The 22372-nt window shown below is 35.0% G+C and overlaps 1 protein-coding gene across 4 annotated transcripts in view; it reads left to right on the top strand.

Moving 5' to 3' along the window:
* HLTF (helicase like transcription factor) overlaps positions 1-22372 on the top strand; it is a 54559-nt gene that overhangs the window by 28764 nt on the left and 3423 nt on the right. For 3 of the 4 annotated variants that reach the window (XM_023215400.1, XM_023215399.1, XM_023215397.1), the window contains exons 14-24: positions 1482-1579; positions 6508-6651; positions 7891-8029; positions 8743-8878; positions 10690-10869; positions 14644-14768; positions 15272-15450; positions 16777-16902; positions 17239-17351; positions 17714-17894; positions 20954-21034. In XM_023215400.1, coding sequence (XP_023071168.1) covers positions 1482-1579; positions 6508-6651; positions 7891-8029; positions 8743-8878; positions 10690-10869; positions 14644-14768; positions 15272-15450; positions 16777-16902; positions 17239-17351; positions 17714-17894; positions 20954-21034 — 1502 coding nt within the window. Of the gene's footprint in view, positions 1-1481; positions 1580-6507; positions 6652-7890; positions 8030-8742; positions 8879-10689; positions 10870-14643; positions 14769-15259; positions 15451-16776; positions 16903-17238; positions 17352-17713; positions 17895-20953; positions 21035-22372 lie in introns of all 4 variants that reach the window. The other variant, XM_023215396.1, reaches the window with a different exon arrangement.

Below are 22372 nucleotides of genomic sequence, written 5' to 3'. Positions count from 1 at the left end.
TACCTCGGCCTCCCAAAGTGCTGGAATTACAGGCGTGAGCCACAGCACCCAGCCCATATTGTATTTTTAATCCACGTTTGGTTAACAAAAATTTGCATGTAAGTGCATCACATAGTTCAAACTTACATTGTTTAAGGGTCAACTCTATATTGTTATAATTGTTCTATTTTATTCTCTGTTGTTGTTACTAATCTCTTACTGCACCTACTTTATAAATTAAACTTTATCGTAGGTATATATAGGGAAAAAACATTATATATAGGGTTTGATACCATTTATGGTTTTTAGCATCTATTGAGGGTCTTAGAACATACCACCTGTGGATAAGGAGGGACTACTGTAGACAGCACTGAGAGAAAAAAGCAAGTTGTGAATGATACATAGATACAGTATTATACTTTGCTCACCTTCCATTTTAATTCTGAAATTAGTGTGGAAATACAATTTTTTGAAAACTCAGAAATTTGCATTTTAAGTTTACTGAAAGATATTCCATTGGTAAGGGATACCAGCTCTAGAATTTTATTTCAAGAATTTGTAAAAACACTTTATTATTACTATTTTTAAACATGCTCCACAGAAAAGTATTAAGAATTTTTGTTGTAAATATATTAGTTCCTATTTCTGTGTAACAAATTATCCTAAAACTTAACCATTTAAAATCAGATATTTATTATCTCACATTTTGACAGGGCTAGGAATCGGAGTGGCATGGCTGGATGGTTTAATGGCTTATGGTCCCTCACAAGGTTGCAATCAAACTCTTCTTCAAGGGCTGCCGTCATCTGAACATTCGACTTAGGGAGGATCCATTTCCAAGTTCACTCACATAGTTGTCAGCAGATCTCATTACTTGCTGGCTAACTGTAGTCTTTGGATCCTCACTACGTGCATCCTTCCATAAGCTGCCTGAGTGGTCTCACAGTGTGGCAGCTGGCTCCACCAGAGTAAAAGATTGGAGGAAGAGAATGAGTATGAGAGTGAGCTCACACACCCAATACGGAAGCTTCTTCTTTTATAACCTATCTCAGAAGTGACATACTATCTTCTCTGCTATATTCTGTTGGTCACACAGATCAGTCCTGGTGGCATGTGGGAGGAGATTACACAAGATTGTGAATATCAGGAAGTAGAGATCATCGGGGGCCATCTTGGCTGGCTACCAAATTAAATATAACACAAATTCAGAAAACTGCATAACACAAATGTTCGTCTTAATGAATGACTGTGTCAGAAAATATTAGAGACTTTCTCCTTGTGACCTACTCTATCACCGTCCTTTGGTTCTTCTCATCATCACTTTTAGTTTTTAGTTTTTTTAAGTGACGAGGTAAAATTTATTCCCTGTTGAAAGTCCATCTGCTTCATTTTAATTGTTCCTAATTTATCTTTTCATGGAGGCATATTATTGCCATCTCCTTATTGACGTATATATTTCAGAAAAAACAGCTAAAGGTTCTATCAATTGTTCTTTTTTTTAGGAGCTTGTGCAGTGGAGGGGTCAAAGAAAACTGATGTTGAGGAGAGACCAAGAACAACACTGATCATCTGTCCGCTTTCTGTGTTAAGCAACTGGATTGTAAGTCTTTATGCCCTTTAAAAATGTAGCATAATTTGTATTTTATCTATAAGGTAAAAAATATTCTGTTAAAGAGTCATTAATTGGGGAAAATATACTTGGTCATCAGTTCATATCTAAGTTCAAATACTCATCAGATGAATTGGATTATGTTTGCTGAATTGAAGAAATTTTTCTTTAAAGATATATAGTAGAGAAGGTAAAGGAACATAATCAATTGCTAACTTAAGATTTTGTTTGTATTTCTGCCTTTGCTATTTTTGTCCCCCAAAGTGGGAAAGATGTATAGTTTGACTCCTCTACATTTACAAATTGACTCTTGGAACTCTCTTTTCTAAGAGCTCTACCAACAATAACTGACTTTTATAACAATAACAACAGTTAGTCAACTCCTATTTATTTGGTTTGTCCTTAACCTCTTTTTAAGGATTTTTCTCATTTAATTCTCATAACTATTATCCTGATTTTCCAGGTGCCCACATTGAAACACAGAGAGGTTAAGTAACTTGCCTAAGGTCATCCAGCTAATAAATGATGGATCTTGGATATAGTTTCCAACATTTTGAATCTAGAGCCTGTCCTTTTAAGATTACCCACCAGAAATTTCTTTTTTTCCAGATTGCTTTTCTGTTCTGAAACATTGACATTGGAATGGAACCTTTTCATTAATTGTTTATTTGCAGCCTGGATATGTTTTCTTCCTAGTTTGAGCTTCAAACTTCTGGTTATAGTGAGTAGTGACTCTCTTGGAATCCCTGTGAATATAAGGACCACTCACCACTCTTGCCACTTCCAAGTTATCTGTTTATCTCTCCTCGCCATTCTTCTTAGAGGAGGAAGAGATCGTACTCTTCAAGACCAGTATTTAACCTCTACATTGGATTCTCTCTTTTCCCACATTTGCTTATCTGTTCTTTTTTCCCTTGTTTATTTAGTCTCTTCCCACTGGCTCTTTCCTGAGGCATACTCAGGTTTTTTTCATTTTAAAATGCATTCTCTTGATATGCATCTTTAAGTTGCTGCTCTTCTGCTTTCCTTCACTGTCATACTCTTGGGGGTTAATTTCTACTTTGTGCTTTTACTTACTAATTCCTTAATTCATTGTAATCTGGCTTCTACCATTAGTTCTCTAAATTGCATTGGAAAAGACTACTTGTGATAGTCTAATTGTCAAATTTAGTGACCTCTTCTTGGCTTTATATAGTCTTTTTTTCCATGACATGAATTATCTTTTTTTATATAAGTTTTTGGTTTATTTATTTTAAAAGAAATAAATCCACCTTGTCCTGATTAGTGTATCATTTTTCCTCTAAGGACTGGAAGAATGAATGTTAATGGTCTGTTGCTATTTTTTTATTCCAACAAAACTGTTCTTTCTTTAATTTGTTGTTTGTTATGGGAAGGATAGTTCATGGGTACTTGAATGGCAGTTTCGGGATGAGGTTTAGAGTATTAATGGAGATATAAACAATATAACTGCTATTATTTTAGGGCTTGGGGTATAGAGATGTATTTTTAAAATGAGCAACCAGTATTTAATTATAATTTTATATTTAGAAAAGTTCAGGTAATGTAAAGTTCAGACAGGAAACTGTGGCAAAATCTTGCCAGGTGAGATCATGCACACTGAATTTAAAGGAATGAGGGTTGGTTTGGCATATAGGGATTCATGGTTGTGTTAGTCCATTCTTGCATTGCTATAAAGAAATAACAGGCTGGATAATTTAAGAGGTTTAACTGGCTCATGATACTGCAGGCTTTACAGGAAGTATGGTGCTGGCATCTGCTTCTGGTGAGGCCTCAGGAAGCTTACACAACCTCAGGAAGCTTACATTTTTGGCAGAAAGTGATGGGGATCCAGCATCACATTGCCAGAGTGGGAGCAAGAGAGAGTGGAGAGGTGCTACAAACTTAGAAACAACCAGATCGCGCGTGAACTTAGAGCGAGAACTCACTCATCCCCAAGGGGTTAACACTAAGCCACTCAGGAGAGATCCGCCCCTATGATCCATACACCTCCCACCTCCAGGCCCCACCTCCAGCACTGTAGATTACATTTCTTTTTTTTTTTGAGACGGAGTCTCGCTCTGTCGCCCAGGCTGGAGTTCAGTGGCCGGATCTTGGCTCACTGCAAGCTCCATCTCCCGGGTTAATGCCATTCTCCTGCCTCAGCCTCCCCAGTAGCTGGGACTACAGGTGCCCGCCACCTCGCCCGGCTAGTTTTTTTGTATTTTTTAGTAGAGACGGGGTTTCACCAGGTTAGCCAGGATGGTCTCGATCTCCTGACCTCGTGATCCGCCCGTCTCGGCCTCCCAAAGTGCTGGGATTACAGGCTTGAGCCACCGCGCCCGGCCTGTAGATTACATTTCAACATGAGATTTGGAGGGGATGAACATCCAAATGATCTCAATGATCAGGAATTAAAATTTCAGTCTCAACAAGATACTCTCTTCCTGACTCTCAAGTAAAGGATCTAGCATTCTGCAGAGCAGGCTAGAACTGACTTATATTCCCTTTTTTTGTCTTCAAATAATCCAGATAAAGGAGTAGAACCTGGGTACCAATCCTACTTTAACCACATATTTGTTCTGGGTATTTAGGCAAGTAATCTCATGAAATAACACCTATTTCATTTTCTGTTGAGAGGATGATATATACATACATCGATAGAAGAGCCTAACACTGTCTAGAAATGGAGTAACTATAGTTCTCTCCCTTCATTCTCCAGAAAAGCTGATTTTCTTCTATTCCAAGTGTAATCCCTTTATAAACATGCACTGTCCCATTTCAAGGCCACCCACTGATTCAGTTTTCTCACATTGGATTCTTTGTTACGCTGGATTCTAATCTCCTTTTCTTCTTTACCAAATTTATTTGAGAAATTCTTTGCGTTTTCAGCTTTACTTTTTCATGTTTTATCCTCTCTGCATTTTTGCCTTTATTATTTCATGTTTAATACTTTCTTCAGTCCTTGGTAGTCTGGTTTTTGCTTCCACTCCCTACAAAAACTCCCTTTGCAGAGATCTTCAGCCTTCAATATTGCCATGTCCAATGAGCTACCCTTTTCCTCTGCCTTGAATATGTTACTCATTTATTACTGTTTTTGTTACGTCTTATTTTGTAAGCTATCTCTAAACCTTCTTGTAAAGAACGGGAATGAAGATAGATGACAAATTAAAAGTTTACCTTGTTTTTTTTTTCTTGAAACTTTTATATTCTTTGGATCCCAGGCCTTTAACCTTTATGTTTGTTGTCCTGACTTAACTGTTTCTCTTTGTTCTGGTTCCTATTAAATCTGCCTTTTCTGTATTTCCATACAATATGGAGTTTTTTTAAAAGAGTATTTTAAAAAATGTTCATTAGATCTCCATTTAGGCATCAAGATTCAGAAAGTACCAAAAGTCTGACACATGTGCTTTCCTTTTTTTCTTTGCTGGGTTGTTTTGTTTTGTTTTGTTTTGTTTTTTGAGACAGAGTCTTGCTCTGTCACCCAGGCCAGAGTGCAATGGCGCATCTCAGCTCACTGCAACCTCCAGCCCCCAGATTCAAGTGATTCTACTGCCTCAGCCTCTTGAGCAGCTGGGATTACAGGCACGTGCCACCACGCCCGGCTAATTTTTGTATTTTTAGTAGAGACGGGGTTTCACCATGTTGATCAGGCTGGTCTCGAACTCCTAACCTCGTTCCGCCCGCCTCGGCCTCCCAAAGTGTTGGCATTACAGGCGTGAGCCACTGCGCCTGGCCTTTTTTAAAGAAAGAATCTCGTTCCATCACCCAGGCTGGAGTGCAGGGGCACAGTCTTCTCCTTACATATTGGTATTCTGTAGACTCTGTCCCTAATGTTTGCTCACTGTACATGCTCTCTTTAGGAAATTTCATTCATTCTTATAGCTGTAAATACTGTCTGCTGTTAACTTTAAAATTCATACTACACCTCTCACTTTTTTACGTTTTCCTAGTATACTTCTTCAATCAGGTATTCTATAGTGACCAAAAATGATAAAGGTTTAAAATATACGTCTTTTTCTTACTTGGATGCCCACTTTTCCCTTTTTTTTTTTTTTTTTAAACTTCCTTATATTTTAATCACACAATTCTAGGTAGTCATTGAAGTATCAGAACATCTTAGTCTTATTATTATTATTCATATTTCATATTTAATTAGCCCCCAAGTCTTATCAGTCTTGCCTTAGTTTCTTTATTTCACACCTGTCCTTTCCACCCTATTCCTACTTCTGCCGTGCCGGTTTAGGGCTTCATCATCTCTCCCCTCATAGTTTCCATGCCGTGTCTCCCTGGTATCTTCTCTTTTCAACTTAATCAGGCTGGTTTTTTCTGCTGAAAATCTTCTAGGTCTGGTGTTTTCATGATTAAAAAAAAATAATAAGTTTTTAAAACTGATCATGTCCTCAAGAAAGTCAGGGATGATTATTTGTTCTTCGTTTTTAGTTACATCACTGTCATAGTTGATAGCTGGCAAGTAGTAGGCCAATTAATAAATGAATGAAAGAAAGTGGCTATAGTGCTTGAATCTCTGCCTGCATCCTTGAAATATTGGTGGTTGTTCTTTTACTGTTTAATTTTTATATTATTAAATCTGCTAACTAATACAGCATTAAAGAGCCTTCTAATTAAAATATTTTTATAAAACTCATTATTGTTTTAAAGAACTTTGGATTTTCCTCCTAAAAATGAATCAGTTGCTGATTGGTAGGGCCAAATCAATTTTAAATAATGCGTCACTATTACTGTGTGTGTGTCATTTTTCTTATTGTTATTATTTTGGTGTAGACTGCAGGAAACTTGATTTCATACAATTTTAGTAGTTGGATTTGTCACACTACTGCCAGGGCAGTTACTTTTTTATACATATATTAAGTCTGACACTAATCTGCTCATTGTTAAAAATATTCCTAATTTTTCTTTAGGACCAGTTTGGACAACATATAAAATCAGATGTACACTTGAATTTTTATGTTTATTATGGTCCTGATCGTATTAGAGAACCGGCCTTACTTTCAAAACAGGATATTGTTTTGACTACATATAATATTTTAACTCATGACTATGGAGTAAGTATTGCTGATACTTAAGAGATCTTTTAAAGATTGAATGTAAGAAATATGCCACAGGTTTCTAGAGTGTTCCAAAATTCAGGTTTTATACTTTTTTTTCTTTTTAAATACTTAATAATATATAGAAAATGAATTTTTTTTTTTTTTTTTTTTTTACTTTTTGCATTAAAGGGGGGTTGCATCTTATTTAGATGCTAATTTAGGAATATTTTTCTTTTCTCCTTTCCTCCTCTTCCCCCTCCCTCTCAATGAAGTTTTGCTGTTGTTGCCCAGGCTGGAATGCAATGGCACAATCTCAGCTCGCTGCAACCTCTGCCTCCTGGTTTCAGGTGATTCTCCTGCTTCAGCTTCCCAAGTAGCTGGGATTACAGGCATGCGCCTTCACACTCAGCTAATTTTTTTTATTTAGTAGAGATGAGGTTTCACCATATTGGTCAGGCTAGTCTCGAACTCCTGACCTCAGGTGATCCACCCACCTTGGCCTCCCAAAGTGCTGGGATTACAGACGTGTGCCACCACACCCAGACAGAAATATTTTTCGTTTAGAGCATTTTAAGTTATGATTTTAAATTTGGATTGTAAGTATATAAAGCAATTTGTAAATGAATTCTATTTTCTTTTTTAATATTCTGGAAAATTATTTCCTATCACAATGATTTGATTAATATCTCAGTTTGAAGGTATGCTTTTTTTGTAGTTATAGTTCATAAGTTTTCCAATTAGTATAATTGATATTTACCTTTATAATTCCAATTGTTCAAAAGTTAAAATTTTTTGAAAAATACCATGCTATCAAAATTTCAGTCTTCTGGTAAAAATATTACCTTTTATATAAAAGAAAGTAATGTTGTTGAATTCAAGTAATTCTTACAACTGCCATTTTCTATATCATTGCTATGTTTTAATCTGAGGTAGAACAGTTCAGTGTATTGACCAGTGACTCAACAGAGAGCTAGACTGCTTGGGTTTGAATGCTGGTTCTGCCATTTATTACCTATGGTGCTTTGGGTAACATACTTAGCAGTTTGTGCTTCAGTTTTCTCATCTGTAAAATTAGGTGTGCTAATAAGTACTTATTTTATAAACTTGTGAGTATTCAATAATTATTGTGCTTAAAGTAGTACCTAGCACAAAGTAAATCTGATATTAAATAATGATAGCAACTAGTTAGCAAATCATATTAAGTACTATTTTACTTTCCTGTGTTTTTTAATTCATATAAAACATTTATTTCAGACTAAAGGGGATAGTCCATTACATAGCATAAGGTGGCTAAGAGTGATCCTGGATGAAGGACATGCCATACGAAATCCAAATGCTCAGCAGACAAAAGCTGTACTTGACTTAGAATCAGAAAGAAGATGGGTTTTGACAGGTAATCATAGCATTAAACTTATTAAATCTCTAAACCTTAAATCTTAAACTTATTAAATCTCTAAACCTTAAATCTCTAAAATGTATCGTTATGTAAGTTAGTAAAGTAACTTAGTAAACTTCAAGTGGGTGTAAAGTCTGCCCCAAAATTAATCCTAGAAATAATTTAATCAAATGTTTTGAGTTGTTTTTCATAATTGCCCATGATATAACAACATTTGACTTGCTGATAATTTATGGAACAGTCACTAGACTTATTTTTGAACCTTGGAAATAGAGTAGACACTCTAGTCATCCAGTCATAATCCTGATTTGTTTCCCATCCTCGAACCTGTTTGCCATTCACAATACCTTTACTGGAAGGTAAGGAAAAGAATGTAAACTTAAACTAGTTGCTTTTTCCTTCTTGCTAGTGCTGCTGCTTTAAAAACCAAATAAGCAGATGTACTTGATAAGGAGAAAGTATTTTCCACAGTCTTTTTCTTGGCTACTGTGGCATGTGAGAGCTAAAAATTAGAGCACAACTGTATCTTGAGATGTGTATATATTTAATAAAGGATTATAGTCAGCACTTGATAGTTTAATTTAATTGATAATGATGGGCCTGGTACAGAGTGCTCATTTTCAATTGTTGTCTTCTCTGATTGGGCCGAACAGATATTCTTATTGGATACTCTGGTTAAAGAGTTAACAACAGTTTCCTGTTATTTCTAGGGACTCCAATCCAGAATTCTTTAAAGGACTTGTGGTCTCTTCTTTCCTTTTTAAAACTTAAACCATTTATTGATAGAGAATGGTGGCATAGAACAATACAGCGTCCTGTCACGATGGGAGATGAAGGAGGACTTAGGTAAGTAATTTCAGACAGTGATTAATACTAGTTACAAATAACTGTTAGTAGCTTGAACCAGTTGGCACTTTCTTTACTATTTTAACTTGACTCTTAACTTTTCCTTCTAAAAAGTGTTTATGGCTTAATGCCTTTGTCTTTTAGAACCTAGTGATGCTTGTTTGGAAAGACAAAGATTTCTAATAGTCAGTAACTACCCTTCACCTGTTTTGGCTACACTGAAAGGAAAAACATAACTTTGTGTTTTTTGTGTGTTGCTAAGCCCCAAAGCCCCAAAATCACCATTAACAGATTTAGCAGGAAACATTGTATATCCTTTGAGGCTCTAATGTGCATTAAGTTTTCATATCTTATATAGCTTTATTTATTTATTTGTTGTTTTTTTGTTTTGTTTTGTTTTGTTTTCTTTTGTTTTGTTTTGAGATGGAGTCTTGCTCTGTCATCCAGACTGGAGGGCAGTGGCGCGATCTTGGCTCACTACAACCTCCGCCTCCTGGGTTCAAGTGATTCTCCTGTCTCAGCCTCCCAGGTAGCTGGGATTACAGGTGTGCGCCAGCACGCCCCGCTAATTTTTGTATTTTTAGTAGAGACAGGGTTTTGCCATGTTGGCCAGCCTGGTCTCAAACTTCTGATCTCAGGTGATCCTTCTGCCTCAACCTCCCAAAGTGCTGGGATTGCAGGCATGAGCTTCCGCACCCGGCTTTATATAGCTCTATATAGTGAATGATGTGATGTCCCGTGACCTCAGCAAAAGTTGTGTAGGAAAGTTTTATGTGGTTGTTTCTGGTGGAGATGGAGACAGACAAAAGTTGAGAACGTAAATTAAAATTCAGTAATAGCCATTTTGCAAGATGTAGACTAATATGGTTCAACTTTTTGACCAAAGCGCCGGTTTATAGACTGAAGATTTGAGATCTGTTAGTGGGACGTAAAATCATTATAAAGGTGGTAGCCAGCATTTAAAAAGACAACGAAATAGAGAAGAGATTAGTAAATATCAGAGTGCATGCTACATAGTAGGTATTATTTTGTGAAATATTTCTTTTGTATGTGTTTGTATATTTTTGCTAGATAGAATAAAATGTGTTTCTTACTGTAAGTTATAGTGAAAAAGCTTCAAGAACCACTAACCTAGTTGGCAGTACTATCCACTTGATTCCTCAAAACCAACTATTTAAACTCCAGGAAATTGTATTTATATTTCAATTTTGGGAAAAAACAAGAATAAATACGTCTCTTTTTTTCCAGTACTGAGAAGGAAATGTAAAGATTGTGGAACCTGTAAAGGATTTTTGTGTGTTCTGAATTACCATATTATCTTTTTATTGTGGAGGCACTCATTATTTTATACAATTACTTATTTATATACTTTTGATTTTCACATTACAGAAGGTAGTATGTTACCCATATTTGTATTCTTACATTTAATTCAGTGCCTTGCACTTAATAGATACTTAGAATCTGAGTGTTGACTGTTTGGTGATGGAGTTGACAGGACAGTTGAAAAGTAAAAGAGTTAATGATTGGAACAAAAATGATGAGCAGAGCTTAAGAAAACAAGGACAGGATATAAAAAGATTAAACTATGATAAGTATTGAGGGTAAATTTCCATACATTTGTTTTAATAACTTTATTTTTGTAGTATACTTCTGTGATTATCAGATTGGTTAAAACCCCAAATAGGGGATTTTAAAAACACTTCTACAGAAACTGTAAAACAGTAACAAATTAAAATGTTATGTTTTGTTCTTCTTGGATCAATTTATATAGAAATTAAAAGGTACATAATTATTTGTTTTATTCTGATTAGGCGTTTACAGTCCCTAATTAAAAATATTACACTTAGAAGAACAAAGACGAGCAAAATTAAAGGAAAACCTGTTTTGGAGTTACCAGAACGTAAAGTGTTTATTCAACACATTACACTTTCAGATGAAGAGAGAAAGATTTATCAGTCTGTGAAAAATGAAGGCAGAGCCACTATTGGAAGGTATGGAGAAAAAAAGCTATGTTAAAAAATAGTTTTTGTTTACTTTGTTTCCCATTCACTGAATGACATTTATTTAGATGTGTTAGCAATAGTTTGAAGTATACTGAAAGATAATTTGCTTCTATGAATTACAGTGTTTTTTACAAATTAATAGTTAAGGTGAATGAAATAATAGTATAATTCACCAGGTAAGTAATTTCTTAAGTTAGGAAACAATTTAAAGCTTACATTAAATGACAAGTTCTCAATTGCTAGCCAGAAGATTTTGCTTGCTTCTATTTCCAACATCCTGTGGAAATCTGGGAATAGGAACTGATGAAACAGGTTTAACAAGAAGATTAAGGATTGGTAGAAGGTATGAAATTCTAGTCCAAGCAAGATCAGGTTTAACGTGAAAGCCCATAGGAACAGAATGAATAAGAGACAAGTGAAAGCAGAACAGGACTGTGAAAGGGGAATCTTCAAAACATAAAAACTTCAGTGAGGTAGGTACAAAGCAGGTTTGGTAGGAATTAGAGAGAGTGGGAAAAATTGTTCTAAGCAGGAGATTTCTGAGTTCAAAATCTTATTTCTTTTCATATTCATTTTTTCAACAAAAATGTATTAAGTGCCCACTGTGTGCCAGGCACTTGTACACATTGGGATACAGCAGAATAAAACAGACAAAAATCCCTGCACTCAAGGAATTTATATTTTAATAGGAAGAAACAGATAATTTAAAAACATGATTAAGTTTTAAGGAATAAAGCAACGGAAGGGGATGGAGAATGCCAAAGCTGTTTTAGCAGGGTATTAAGAAAGACCTCACTGAGAAGATGATAAATAGGTAAAGATCTAAAGGAAATTGGGATTAAGGGGTGTTTCAGCCAGAAGGAAGAGCAAGTGTAAATGCTCCCAGTTGGGAGCATGCCTGGTGAGCTTGAAGAATAACAAAGAAGCAAGTGTGGCTGAATAGTATGAACAAGAGAGAAAATAGTCATGATATCAGAGATATATTGGAATGGGGATATGTAACGCATATATTGAGGACTTTGACTGTTACTTTTTATGACAGGAAACCTTAAAGGATTTTGAGCCAGGAGAGTGACATAATCTGATTTATATTTTTAAAAGATCACTCTAGCTGCTGTGTTCAGATTTAGGTTATTTGAATAGGAATAAGGTCAGAAGTAGGGAGACTAGTGGCAGTCAAAGTAAGAGATGATGGTGGTTTTTACCATAGTAGTGATAAAGGGAGTGAGAAATGATTAGCTTCTGTTAAATTGTGAACATAGAACCAACAGAACTTGCTGGTTGATATGTTAATGGCATGTGAAAGAGGAATCAAAGATAACTTCAAACCTTTTTACCTGAATAACTGAAGGGATGGAATTGCCGTTTACCAAGACAGGTCCAGAGCAGAGGTTTTTTTAAGCTAAGATCAGAAGCTCAGTTTGGACACATTGATCATAGGATGCCCGTGAAGTTTCCAATCAGAGATGTCAAATAATTAGTTGGATAGGAGAGTCGAGTTCAAAGTCACCTATGTGTGGATGGTAATTAAAGCCATGAGATGACCAAGGGAGTGAGTAAAGTCAAAGAGATCTAACTATGAAGACAACAATGGCTGGTGAAATAGAAGGAATCTTCTAATATTTAGCACATGGTAGGCACTCAAAAGAGATCTCTTAAACTGAAATGCTGAGTATGGGTAAGTTATGACTGTGCCAGGGAATAATTACTGTTAGTAAAGGTTATTCTATTTGAAAAAGTTGAAAAACTTTAACTTTATTGAAACTGTTCTCAGAAAATGTTATTTTTAAAGTACTCTTATTAATAGGCTATATATTTACTAACATTTATTTAGCACTCACTAGGTGTTATACATTGATCTAAGTGCTTTAAATGTATTCACAGCAATCCTGTTAGGTCAGTATAATTATTATCCACATCTTATAAATGAGGAAACTGAGGCACAGAGTAGTTTAGGTGACTTATACTGTTGTCACACAGCTAGTGAATGACAGGACTGATAGTTAAACTCTGGCAATTGGGTTTGGAGCTTGGAAGTTTAATCTTTGTATTATTTTGCCTATTCCTTGCATTCTTGAATATTCAGAAGTGTTTGTTGCCATAATACTAACAGTACTAATACTAGCAGCAGATTCATGTATAGCACTTAATATAGTCCAGGCACTATTTTAAATACTTCACATATGTTAAATTAAATAACAGTAGTTGTATGAGATAGGTACTTTTACAGTGCCACTATTACGACTGAGGAAGCTCAAGACATAGGTTAAGCAACCTGTCCAAGGTTACATAATTAAATTGGCACAGCCAAGTTTTTAATTCATGACCAGCTAGCTCTAAAAATTTGTACTCCTAGTCGTTAGGCTGTATTTCTTCTGTTGCCTTAAAATACTTAAATATCAGATGGTCTGGTTATATAATTTTTGGATCTCCTATTTCCTTAAGAATCTACATTGTCATTGTACCACACTGTATTTTGTATAGAATGTTTCTGTGGGGAAGCCTGGTTTGTTTTTTTTTTTCATCTAAAGTTCAGCAGCTTCTCTGTTGACTTTCCCTGGGACATGTGATACTATTTAAATCTTTAGATTCCATGCTTTTCCCCTCTTCTCTTTCCTGGAAAGCTTTCTTTAAATATTATTTTCTGCTCCATTATTTTATTTCTCTCTGTGTATGTTAGATGTCTTTTATCTGCATTCCATAGGTATCATTTTATTTCTGATATTTTACATTTTTGTGTTTAATCTTGATTTTCTCAATCCTGTTTCCTGCATCCTTTTTCTATGTTTTTATCAGTGACTAGTCTTTTTTTATGTTGGCTTATATTGGTTTCAGTGTGATTTTCATTTCTCTGATGATTCACTGTTTTCTTTCACTTTCTTGAGCCATACCAGCTCGTTTTTCAGCTCCTTATATTCTCTTGCCATATTTTTTCAAAGCTCTTTTTCCCTTTTTTTTGGAGGAATTGTTTTATTGAGTGGTGTTAAATTGTGACAGTATCCTTGGTCATAATTTTTATTTGCTCTGTGGCAACATTTTTCTGCTGAGTTTTCTTTCACTGCCATGTGTTCCCTACCTTTGCTCTCTGCTGATTATTACTTATATTTGAATATCTTGAGTTCTTCTTGGACTAGCTGCTTGCTAGTCTAGATGTACGTAAAGGGAAAGGTCATAATCATGTCCCAGACCAGCAGAAAATAACCCAATTTACTTAAGAGTCAAGGTTACATGTTGAGTTACTTTAGGTTTTATTAGTACACATAAACAGAGATCAGAAACTTTAGGGGTGCTTGGAGTGTAGAGTGCTGTACCCATAGTCTTTTTTTGAAAAACACAGTGCATCTGTATGTTTCTGTATTCAGTTTACTTTCCCTCTTTTTTGATAAAAATGTCTGCAGGGAAGCTCAAGTCACCAAGCATGCACCCTGTTCCTGTTTCTGCACATGAGAGGTATTGATTTTCCCCTCAGGGCATGCCATCCATTTTAAAGAATTACGTTTTGGCAGCTCTGTTTGAGATCTGCAGTCATCTCTCTCAGCATCTTCCTATCTGACTTATACTGCAATTGCAACCATTTCTCATATATTGTGCGTTATTGTTAAAGATCTCTCCTGATTTTATTAGAGTTTGCTTTTCTATTTTTCATTCTTGTTTTGGAGTAATTTCTAGAGAAGAAAAGAACAATACCATTTTACTCTGCTGTTTTAGAATAGGAAGTTATTGTTTAGCAGACTTAGTAATATTTGACATTTTAATCTCTAGGTATTTTAATGAAGGTACTGTCTTGGCACATTATGCAGATGTCCTGGGTCTTTTGCTTAGATTGCGGCAAATTTGTTGCCATACTTACCTTCTTACAAATGCAGTGTCTTCCAATGGCCCCTCAGGTAGGTAAATTTGTTTGCTTCATATCATTGTATTTGTCAGAGATACTTAGATAAGAATGATCAATTTTTTTTATGTGGCATACATTTAGTTTGTTATTTTGTTCTGTCAAATGGAGATTGCTTTTAGTGTGAGACTCAGCTAGGAATATATTCAATAATTTTTTTTGCCAGTGAAATGGAATTATAATGAGGTCTTTCCAGGAATTCCAGTGATAGATACCCTTTGATGAAAGATTCATATTGGATCTGCCTTTTATTGTGTGCTAGTATGCCACTATCATGTTATAATGATGCTTCTCTATGAGGTATATTATGTGAGTTGGCTACTGTTTTGGCTTCTGAATGTTTCTTAAATTTCCAATTTAAATTATGCTTTTTGCCTGTGACAGAAAATTATGAGAGACTTTCCCTACTGGCAGTCGAAACTTTTCCTTATATAAGATAGATTAACTTGTCATATTACAAACCTTGCTCTGAAATTAATTTTTCAGCCTTTTCTCTAGGAAATGATACACCCGAAGAACTGAGAAAGAAGTTAATAAGGAAGATGAAATTAATTCTGAGCTCAGGTTCAGATGAAGAATGTGCAATTTGCCTGGATTCTTTAACAGTTCCTGTGATAACACATTGTGCACATGTATTTTGTAAACCCTGTATTTGCCAAGTCATTCAGAATGAGCAGGTTAGTTTTTTGCTCAGTAGAGGTTCAGTGTTTGATAGAGTAGTGTACGTGTCTTTAATAAAAGATAGTATATGGAGTTTTGCACTTGGATTTAATAATACACCTTTGATAGTTAATTATTCTAGTATTTTACTAGGTGATATATTTCTCCTAATGCAACATTTTCAACATAAAAAGATGTTCACAATCAATATCTTAATTACACTAACTGTTTATATTATTGCTGTTCAATAAATGGATTGATAAAGTGAGACACAAAGGTAATTTTAAGTTTTCTAGTAGTCATACTCTTAAGTAAAAAGAAACATTAAGCTAATTTTAATACATTTGTATTTAACCCAGTATATCTAAAATATAAAAAGTATTAATGTGATGTGCTTTTTGCAAAAAACTAAATCTTCAGAATTTGGTGGTAGTGTATACTTATAGCACACCTCAATTTGGCTTAGCCTCATTTCGAGGACTTAATTGCCCCATGTGATTATTGGCTGTTGTGTTGGATAAGATAGGTCTAGATTCTTTTGTGTGGTTGAATTTTTTTGAAGTAGACTAGTTTGTTAAGCAGTCATTCAGCTAGGGTAGAATTTTTTTAAACATTTTAAATTGATGTATGTCGAAAAAATGTATAAATTCATGATTAAATAGCTCAGTGAATTATCATGAAGTAAATATATTCCTGTATCTACTGCCTAGGTCCCCTTGTGGCCCCTCCCAATCATTTACCCTCTCCCTCTTCCCCAAAAGTAACCCCATTGTATTGACTTTTAAATAATTTTACCTTCAGAATTATTTTATTGTAATAGTGTTTTATATATAGTTATTTAAGATATTTTATTAGCAGGTTCAAATGGGTACAACAGATGTTGCTTTGGAATGAACTTGATAGGATTTAACAGATCCTAGTAGCTTTATAAGCTATTATAAGCTTTATAAGCTTAATAGCTTTATAAGCCATTAAGATGGATTTTTTTTTTTAAAGAATAGTACTAAATAGTGTAGCTCTGTTGTATTTAGGTTCAATAAGTTGTTATTCATGAATTTTTTTAAAACTTGCTTACAAACGTTATAATATTTAGTTTTTTGCTGTTGCTTCTAGCTAGTCCAGATCACATACATTTGCTCCCTCCTTTACCCATTCTACTTATCACATTATGTCTGGAATTCAGCATGTTCAGATGTCTCTTAAATGGATGAAATCTATTAAAAGGTTTAATAAAATGTTAGCTATGAGAGATACAGATTTTAGCATACATTTAACAATTTTTAGGCATATTTATATTTGTTCTTCTGTTAAGTGTTGCTCATACTTTGTTCTTTCTTATATAGCCACATGCTAAATGCCCTTTATGCAGAAATGATATACATGAAGATAATTTATTAGAATGTCCTCCAGAAGAATTAGCATGTGACAGTGAGAAAAAGTCTGATAGGGAATGGACATCCAGTTCAAAGGTAGAGTACTCAGGTGCAAATATTTGAGTATTTGTTTTACCTTTATATAAGGAAATATACACAGTATATAAAAATCGTAATTCCGCTTTCATTCCTGTCATTTTAGTATTCTGTTGTTGACCACTGGCTGTTTATTTTTAGTAGTTAATTTGAGAGGAAATAGAATGGATTCAGATTATTATAGTGTTCTTTCAGTCTTAATTCTTTGTTTTAAATTAGTAGTCTTTTGCATTTTAGGGAAATAACATTTCAGGACTTTTTCTTTATGATAAAAACTTTCAGACTAATTTTATTGATTTAAAATGGAATCTAATGGACATCTTAATATTTTTTCAGATTAATGCGCTAATGCATGCATTGACTGACTTAAGAAAGAAGAATCCCAACATAAAAAGTTTGGTTGTTTCTCAGTTTACAACCTTCCTGTCTTTAATAGAAATACCACTTAAGTAAGTTCCACGGTGTTTTTCACTTTCAGTAAAAGGATTTTATATAATTGTATTGATTTGAATAGCCAAAAAAAAAAAAAAAAAAAAACTTATTTCTTTTGCCAGTTTTAGTCATTTTATCTAAAAGATACTCAGAGTCACAATAGAGAATACTTCCTGGCAGCACAGGAATTTAAAGATTAAGTCCTGAATTTATCAGAAAATGACTGACTGCAGTGTCTAGCATATTAATAAGTGTTCAGTAAACATTTGTTAATATAAATGAGTGAAAGAATTTATTGAAGAGATTTGTGGTTACTTAACTCTGTTTTATTTTTATAATGATAGTGTTTGTTGCTTGTCTCTTTTCTTCCCCCATTAAGAGCCTCTGGATTTGTGTTTACTCGTTTGGATGGTTCCATGGCCCAAAAGAAAAGAGTTGAATCAATTCAGTGTTTTCAAAACACTGAAGCAGGATCTCCAACTATAATGCTTCTGTCCTTAAAAGCAGGTGGAGTTGGTTTGAATCTGTCTGCAGCTTCTCGAGTGTTTTTAATGGATCCAGTAAGTAGTTTTGTAAATTTTTTCAGAACCTTAGTACGTCTTTCAAAAAAATAGACAAAAAAAAAATTTGGTAAATACCTTCATAGTTACAATTAACTGTGAATGTTCTTAGGCAAACTTTAGAAATAGATAAAAATTTAGTAAATGTGGATTAAGAGCTTTCTCTTAAGCACTTTACTGAAATCCTCACAACATCCTTATGAGGTAGATAACCATTATTAAATGCTGTGTTTCGGCCAGGTGCTGTGGCGCATGCCTGTAATCCCAGCAATTTGGGAGGCCAAGGTGAATGGATTGCCTAAGCTCAGGAGTTGGAGAGCAGCCTGGGCAACATGGCAACATGGCAAAACCCCATCTCTACAAAAAAAAAAGTGCCAGAAAAGTTACTTGGGTGTGGTGGTGTGTGCTTGTAGTCCCAGCTACTTGCAGGGATGAGTCGGAAAGACTGATTGCTTAAGCCCAGGAGGTTGAAGTTTCAGTGAGCTGTGTTCCTGTCACTGCACTCCAGCCTGGGTGACAGAGCAAGAACCCGTCTCTGAAAGAAAAAAAAGAAAAAAAATGCTGTTTTACTGAAGAGGCAACTGAAGCACAGAAAAGTAAATAATGTGCCCAGTATCACACAGTAATAGGCAAAACCAGAATCATAGTCCATGTATTTAAGTACTATTATGCTATGCTATTCTACTTTTCTTCTATAATAAATCTCTATTAACCATAATGCTTTTTAGAGTAGTAGTTCATTCAGCTGACAAATAATGAGATCCTGCTTTGTGTCAGTTGTTATAGGCACTGGGAATCTAACTATAAACAAGGTAGACAAAATGACTACCATCATGGTTCTAGTGGTCTTAAGCTTTAATGTGCATACAAATTAGGTAAATGCAATTTCTTTTGCATTCAACTTAGAGACTTAGGCATTCTAGGATTAGACTCAGGAAGCTGCATTTTTAGCATATGTCATAGGTGATTCAGGTACAGGTAGTCTAGGATCACAATTTGAGAAACAAATGATCATTAATGGAATGTTCTGAGTACATTTTAATGCCTAATACAGTGCAGTCACTTGTGGTTGTGTGTAGTACAGGCATAAGGGTAGAACAGAGGCTAAAATTCACTTTGAACTTTACTCACCAAGCTGTGTGACCTGGACCTGCTTTCACATAGGAACATGTTTTTCTACATGTACAAAGGGGCTGTTTGGCTTGAAAGGACCTTGGACTAATTCAGTTTCTAATTTGCACTGGGTACTCTGGGCTAGAGGCAACCTCTGCTGTTTCTGTGCATTCAGACTTAAGATTTGTGGTTGTAGCTTGTTGCCTGAAACTCAGAAGATTTTTAACATGTAGAAATTCTACTGAGATACAAATTTTAGTTACTTGGGTGAGGCTACCTTGTTGATGCATATATGTTTACTGAGGCTTCCTTTTTTCTCCCTCAACTGAGGGTATCCTTCTCAGTAAGATTGGGTATCCTCAGCAAGATTATAACTCGGGTCATCATACTTAGGCCTTCATGGGTGAATATCGTGGATATGGTATGGTCTGTTGTATTTTCCTCTTTTTTTTTTTTTGAGACGGAGTCTTGCTCTGTCGCCCATGCTGGAGTGTAGTGGCGCAATCTTGGCCCACTGCAACCTACACCTCCTGGGTTCAAGCAGTTGTCTGCCTCAACCTCCTGAGCAGCTGGGATTACAGGCACCTGCCACCACGCCCGGCTAATTTTTGTATTTTTAGTAGAGACAGGGTTTTACCATGTTGGCCAGGCTGGTCTTGAACTCGTGACCTCATGATCCACCTGCCTCGGCCTCCCAGAGTGCTGGGATTACAGGCGTGAGCCACTGCGCCCGGCCGGTCTGTTGTATTTTCTTGCCTTAGTACTGTGGATAAAGTTTTAAACCTTTGTTGCAGTATTTTATGACTACTATACAAAAATGTAGTATATCGCGCCACTGTACTCCAGCCTGGTTACAGAGCAAGACTCCATCTCAAAAAAAAAAAACTCTTGTAGTTTTAATTTAAAATTAATGATCCTTATCCAACAATTCATGATACTATTTAAAAACCACTTACCAGAGTTCTGTATCTTTTTGGTTATTCTTCCCTTTTCATTGTTACACCATTTTATTCTTTGTTTTTTTGTTTTTTTTTTTGAGATGGAGTCTCGCTCTGTCACCCAGGCTGGAGTGCAGTGGCGTGATCTTGGCTCACTGCAAGCTCTGCCTCCTGGGTTCATGCCATTCTCCTGCCTCAGCCTCCCGAGTAGCTGGGACTACAGGTGCCCGCCACCACGCCCGGCTAATTTTTTTTGTATTTTTAGTAGAGATGGGGTTTCACCGTGTTAGCCAGGATAGTCTTGATCTCCTGACCTCGTGATCTGCCCGTCTCAGCCTTCCAAAGTGCTGGGATTACAGGCGTGAGCCACCGCACCCAACCCATCATTTTATTCGTTAGCTTAAAACAATTCTCATGATCAGGTCTGTGTTAATTAGCTAATAGTACTTTTTTAGCTCAGCTTTAAAGTCTAACTTCAAATACTGATACAGAAAATTGCATCAAAAAAACAATTTTTAGGACTTCTGACTCTTAAACCCTTTTTTAATACTTTTATTTCATGAACAGAGGAAAGTGAAAGAAAACCAGAAAAGGGGGAGAAAACTTTTTTATAAATAGGCCCAAGAATTGCATCTTTTCTCATATAAATTAAGTCACCTAAGAGGATGTATAAACTTTTTCCGCTGTTAAGCGCACATAGATTCTTTTAAAAATGAAAAAAAAAAAAAACACCCAGAAATTGATTAATCAGCAAATACTTATTTTGGGTGCTAACACATATGTCAGGCCCTGTAATAGGTATTAGAAGTAGTAGTATGGGGAGGATGCCTATTATAGTGATTGGGAGGGTGGATTTTTCTCCCAGAGTATTTGTGATGTTAGTATCTGACTTCAGGCAGAAAACTTTCAGTCAGAAAAGATGAATGAATACTAGTGAAATGAAAGGACAAATGCAAAACACTCAAAGATCAGGGCAGTAATAAAGCAACTCATCCATGTTCTCGTTAGGCCTGGAATCCTGCTGCTGAAGATCAGTGCTTTGACAGATGCCATAGACTTGGCCAGAAGCAAGAAGTTATCATCACAAAAGTGAGTTTTTAAACAAACTATTTTAAGACTAGGTTGATATGATTTTTACAATTAAGTAATGCACGAATACATTATTATAATGATTGAGTGGAATTATGCAGAGCAAAATATAAGTCACCTTTTTCCTCCTTCAATAATTTAATATATGCTGTTTAAGGGCCCTTTCTCTGTACATACATTTATGTTTATGTGTACATCTGCTTAAAAACATTCTTTTAAAGATAAATGAGATTATACTTTATTCTACAACATATTTGTTTCTGTTAAAACTGTACATTGGAGACTACCTCAGAAGTACATTTAGATGAACACATTTTTAAAAATAGTGGTAAAATACAAAATTTACCATTTTGAAGTATACAGTTTAGATGCATTAAGTACACTCATGTTGTTGTGCAACAGCCATCACAATCATCTATCTCCAGAATTTTTTCATCATGTCAAACTGAAACTATGTATCCATCAAATAGTAACTTCCCATTCCTCTCCCCCTAGCCCCTGGCAACTACCATTCTACTTTCTTTGAATTTGACTACTCTGCAAAACCTTATAGATACATCATAACGTATTTAACCCATTAAGTTTTTTCTAATAAAAACAGTGCCATAATGAGCATTGTTATATATAAATCTTTGCATATAGATGCAAGTAATTCTTTGGAATAAGTTAAGAAAACTAGAATTTTGGATTTAGAATTTTTATTAACAAGTTGGTTTCAAAATAGGATTTATATGAAAATTGTTAATTTATGCTTCTATGGCCAAAAAAGTGCTGTTCTAATTTGCATTAACCTAAAACCTTGAGTATATTTCACATATCTTGTTTATTAACATTTTTTCTGTGAATTATTTATATCTTCTGTCCAATGCTCATAGTTATGGTACAAATAGTTTTATAGTATAAAGGACTCCCTGATACAGTCTGACTTTAAATCTTCTGTTTATGTATGTTAAAAATGGTTTATCCTATACTCTTCCTTGTCTTTAAACTGCATTTTTTTGGTCATGAAAAAGCTTTAAAATTTTTATGATTTAAAACGTCAGTGTTTTTTTATACATTCTAGGTTTTAAGGTCTTACCTAGGACAGGCTTTATTTTCACATTTTTTCAACTATTCTGTATTTACGTATGGTTCTTTTGGAAGATTTTATTTTTTGTTTTATGATTTGTGACATGAGTCTAAGCTTATTCTTTTATCAGATGAAGAACAATTTGTTCTGTCACATCACTTTTTTATTTGAAAATTCCAACTTTGTCCCTACTAGTGTGAAATGTCACTTTTATCATAAACTAATTTATATATATAACTTGGGTCTTTTTCTAGACTATTCTATTCCAT

Source organism: Piliocolobus tephrosceles, chromosome 2 (genome assembly GCF_002776525.5).
Source record: "Piliocolobus tephrosceles isolate RC106 chromosome 2, ASM277652v3, whole genome shotgun sequence".
In the NCBI taxonomy this organism is placed as follows: Eukaryota; Metazoa; Chordata; class Mammalia; order Primates; family Cercopithecidae; genus Piliocolobus; species Piliocolobus tephrosceles.
The sequence above is the reverse complement of the archived record's forward strand: the minus strand, read 5'-3'. Positions and strand labels throughout refer to the sequence as shown.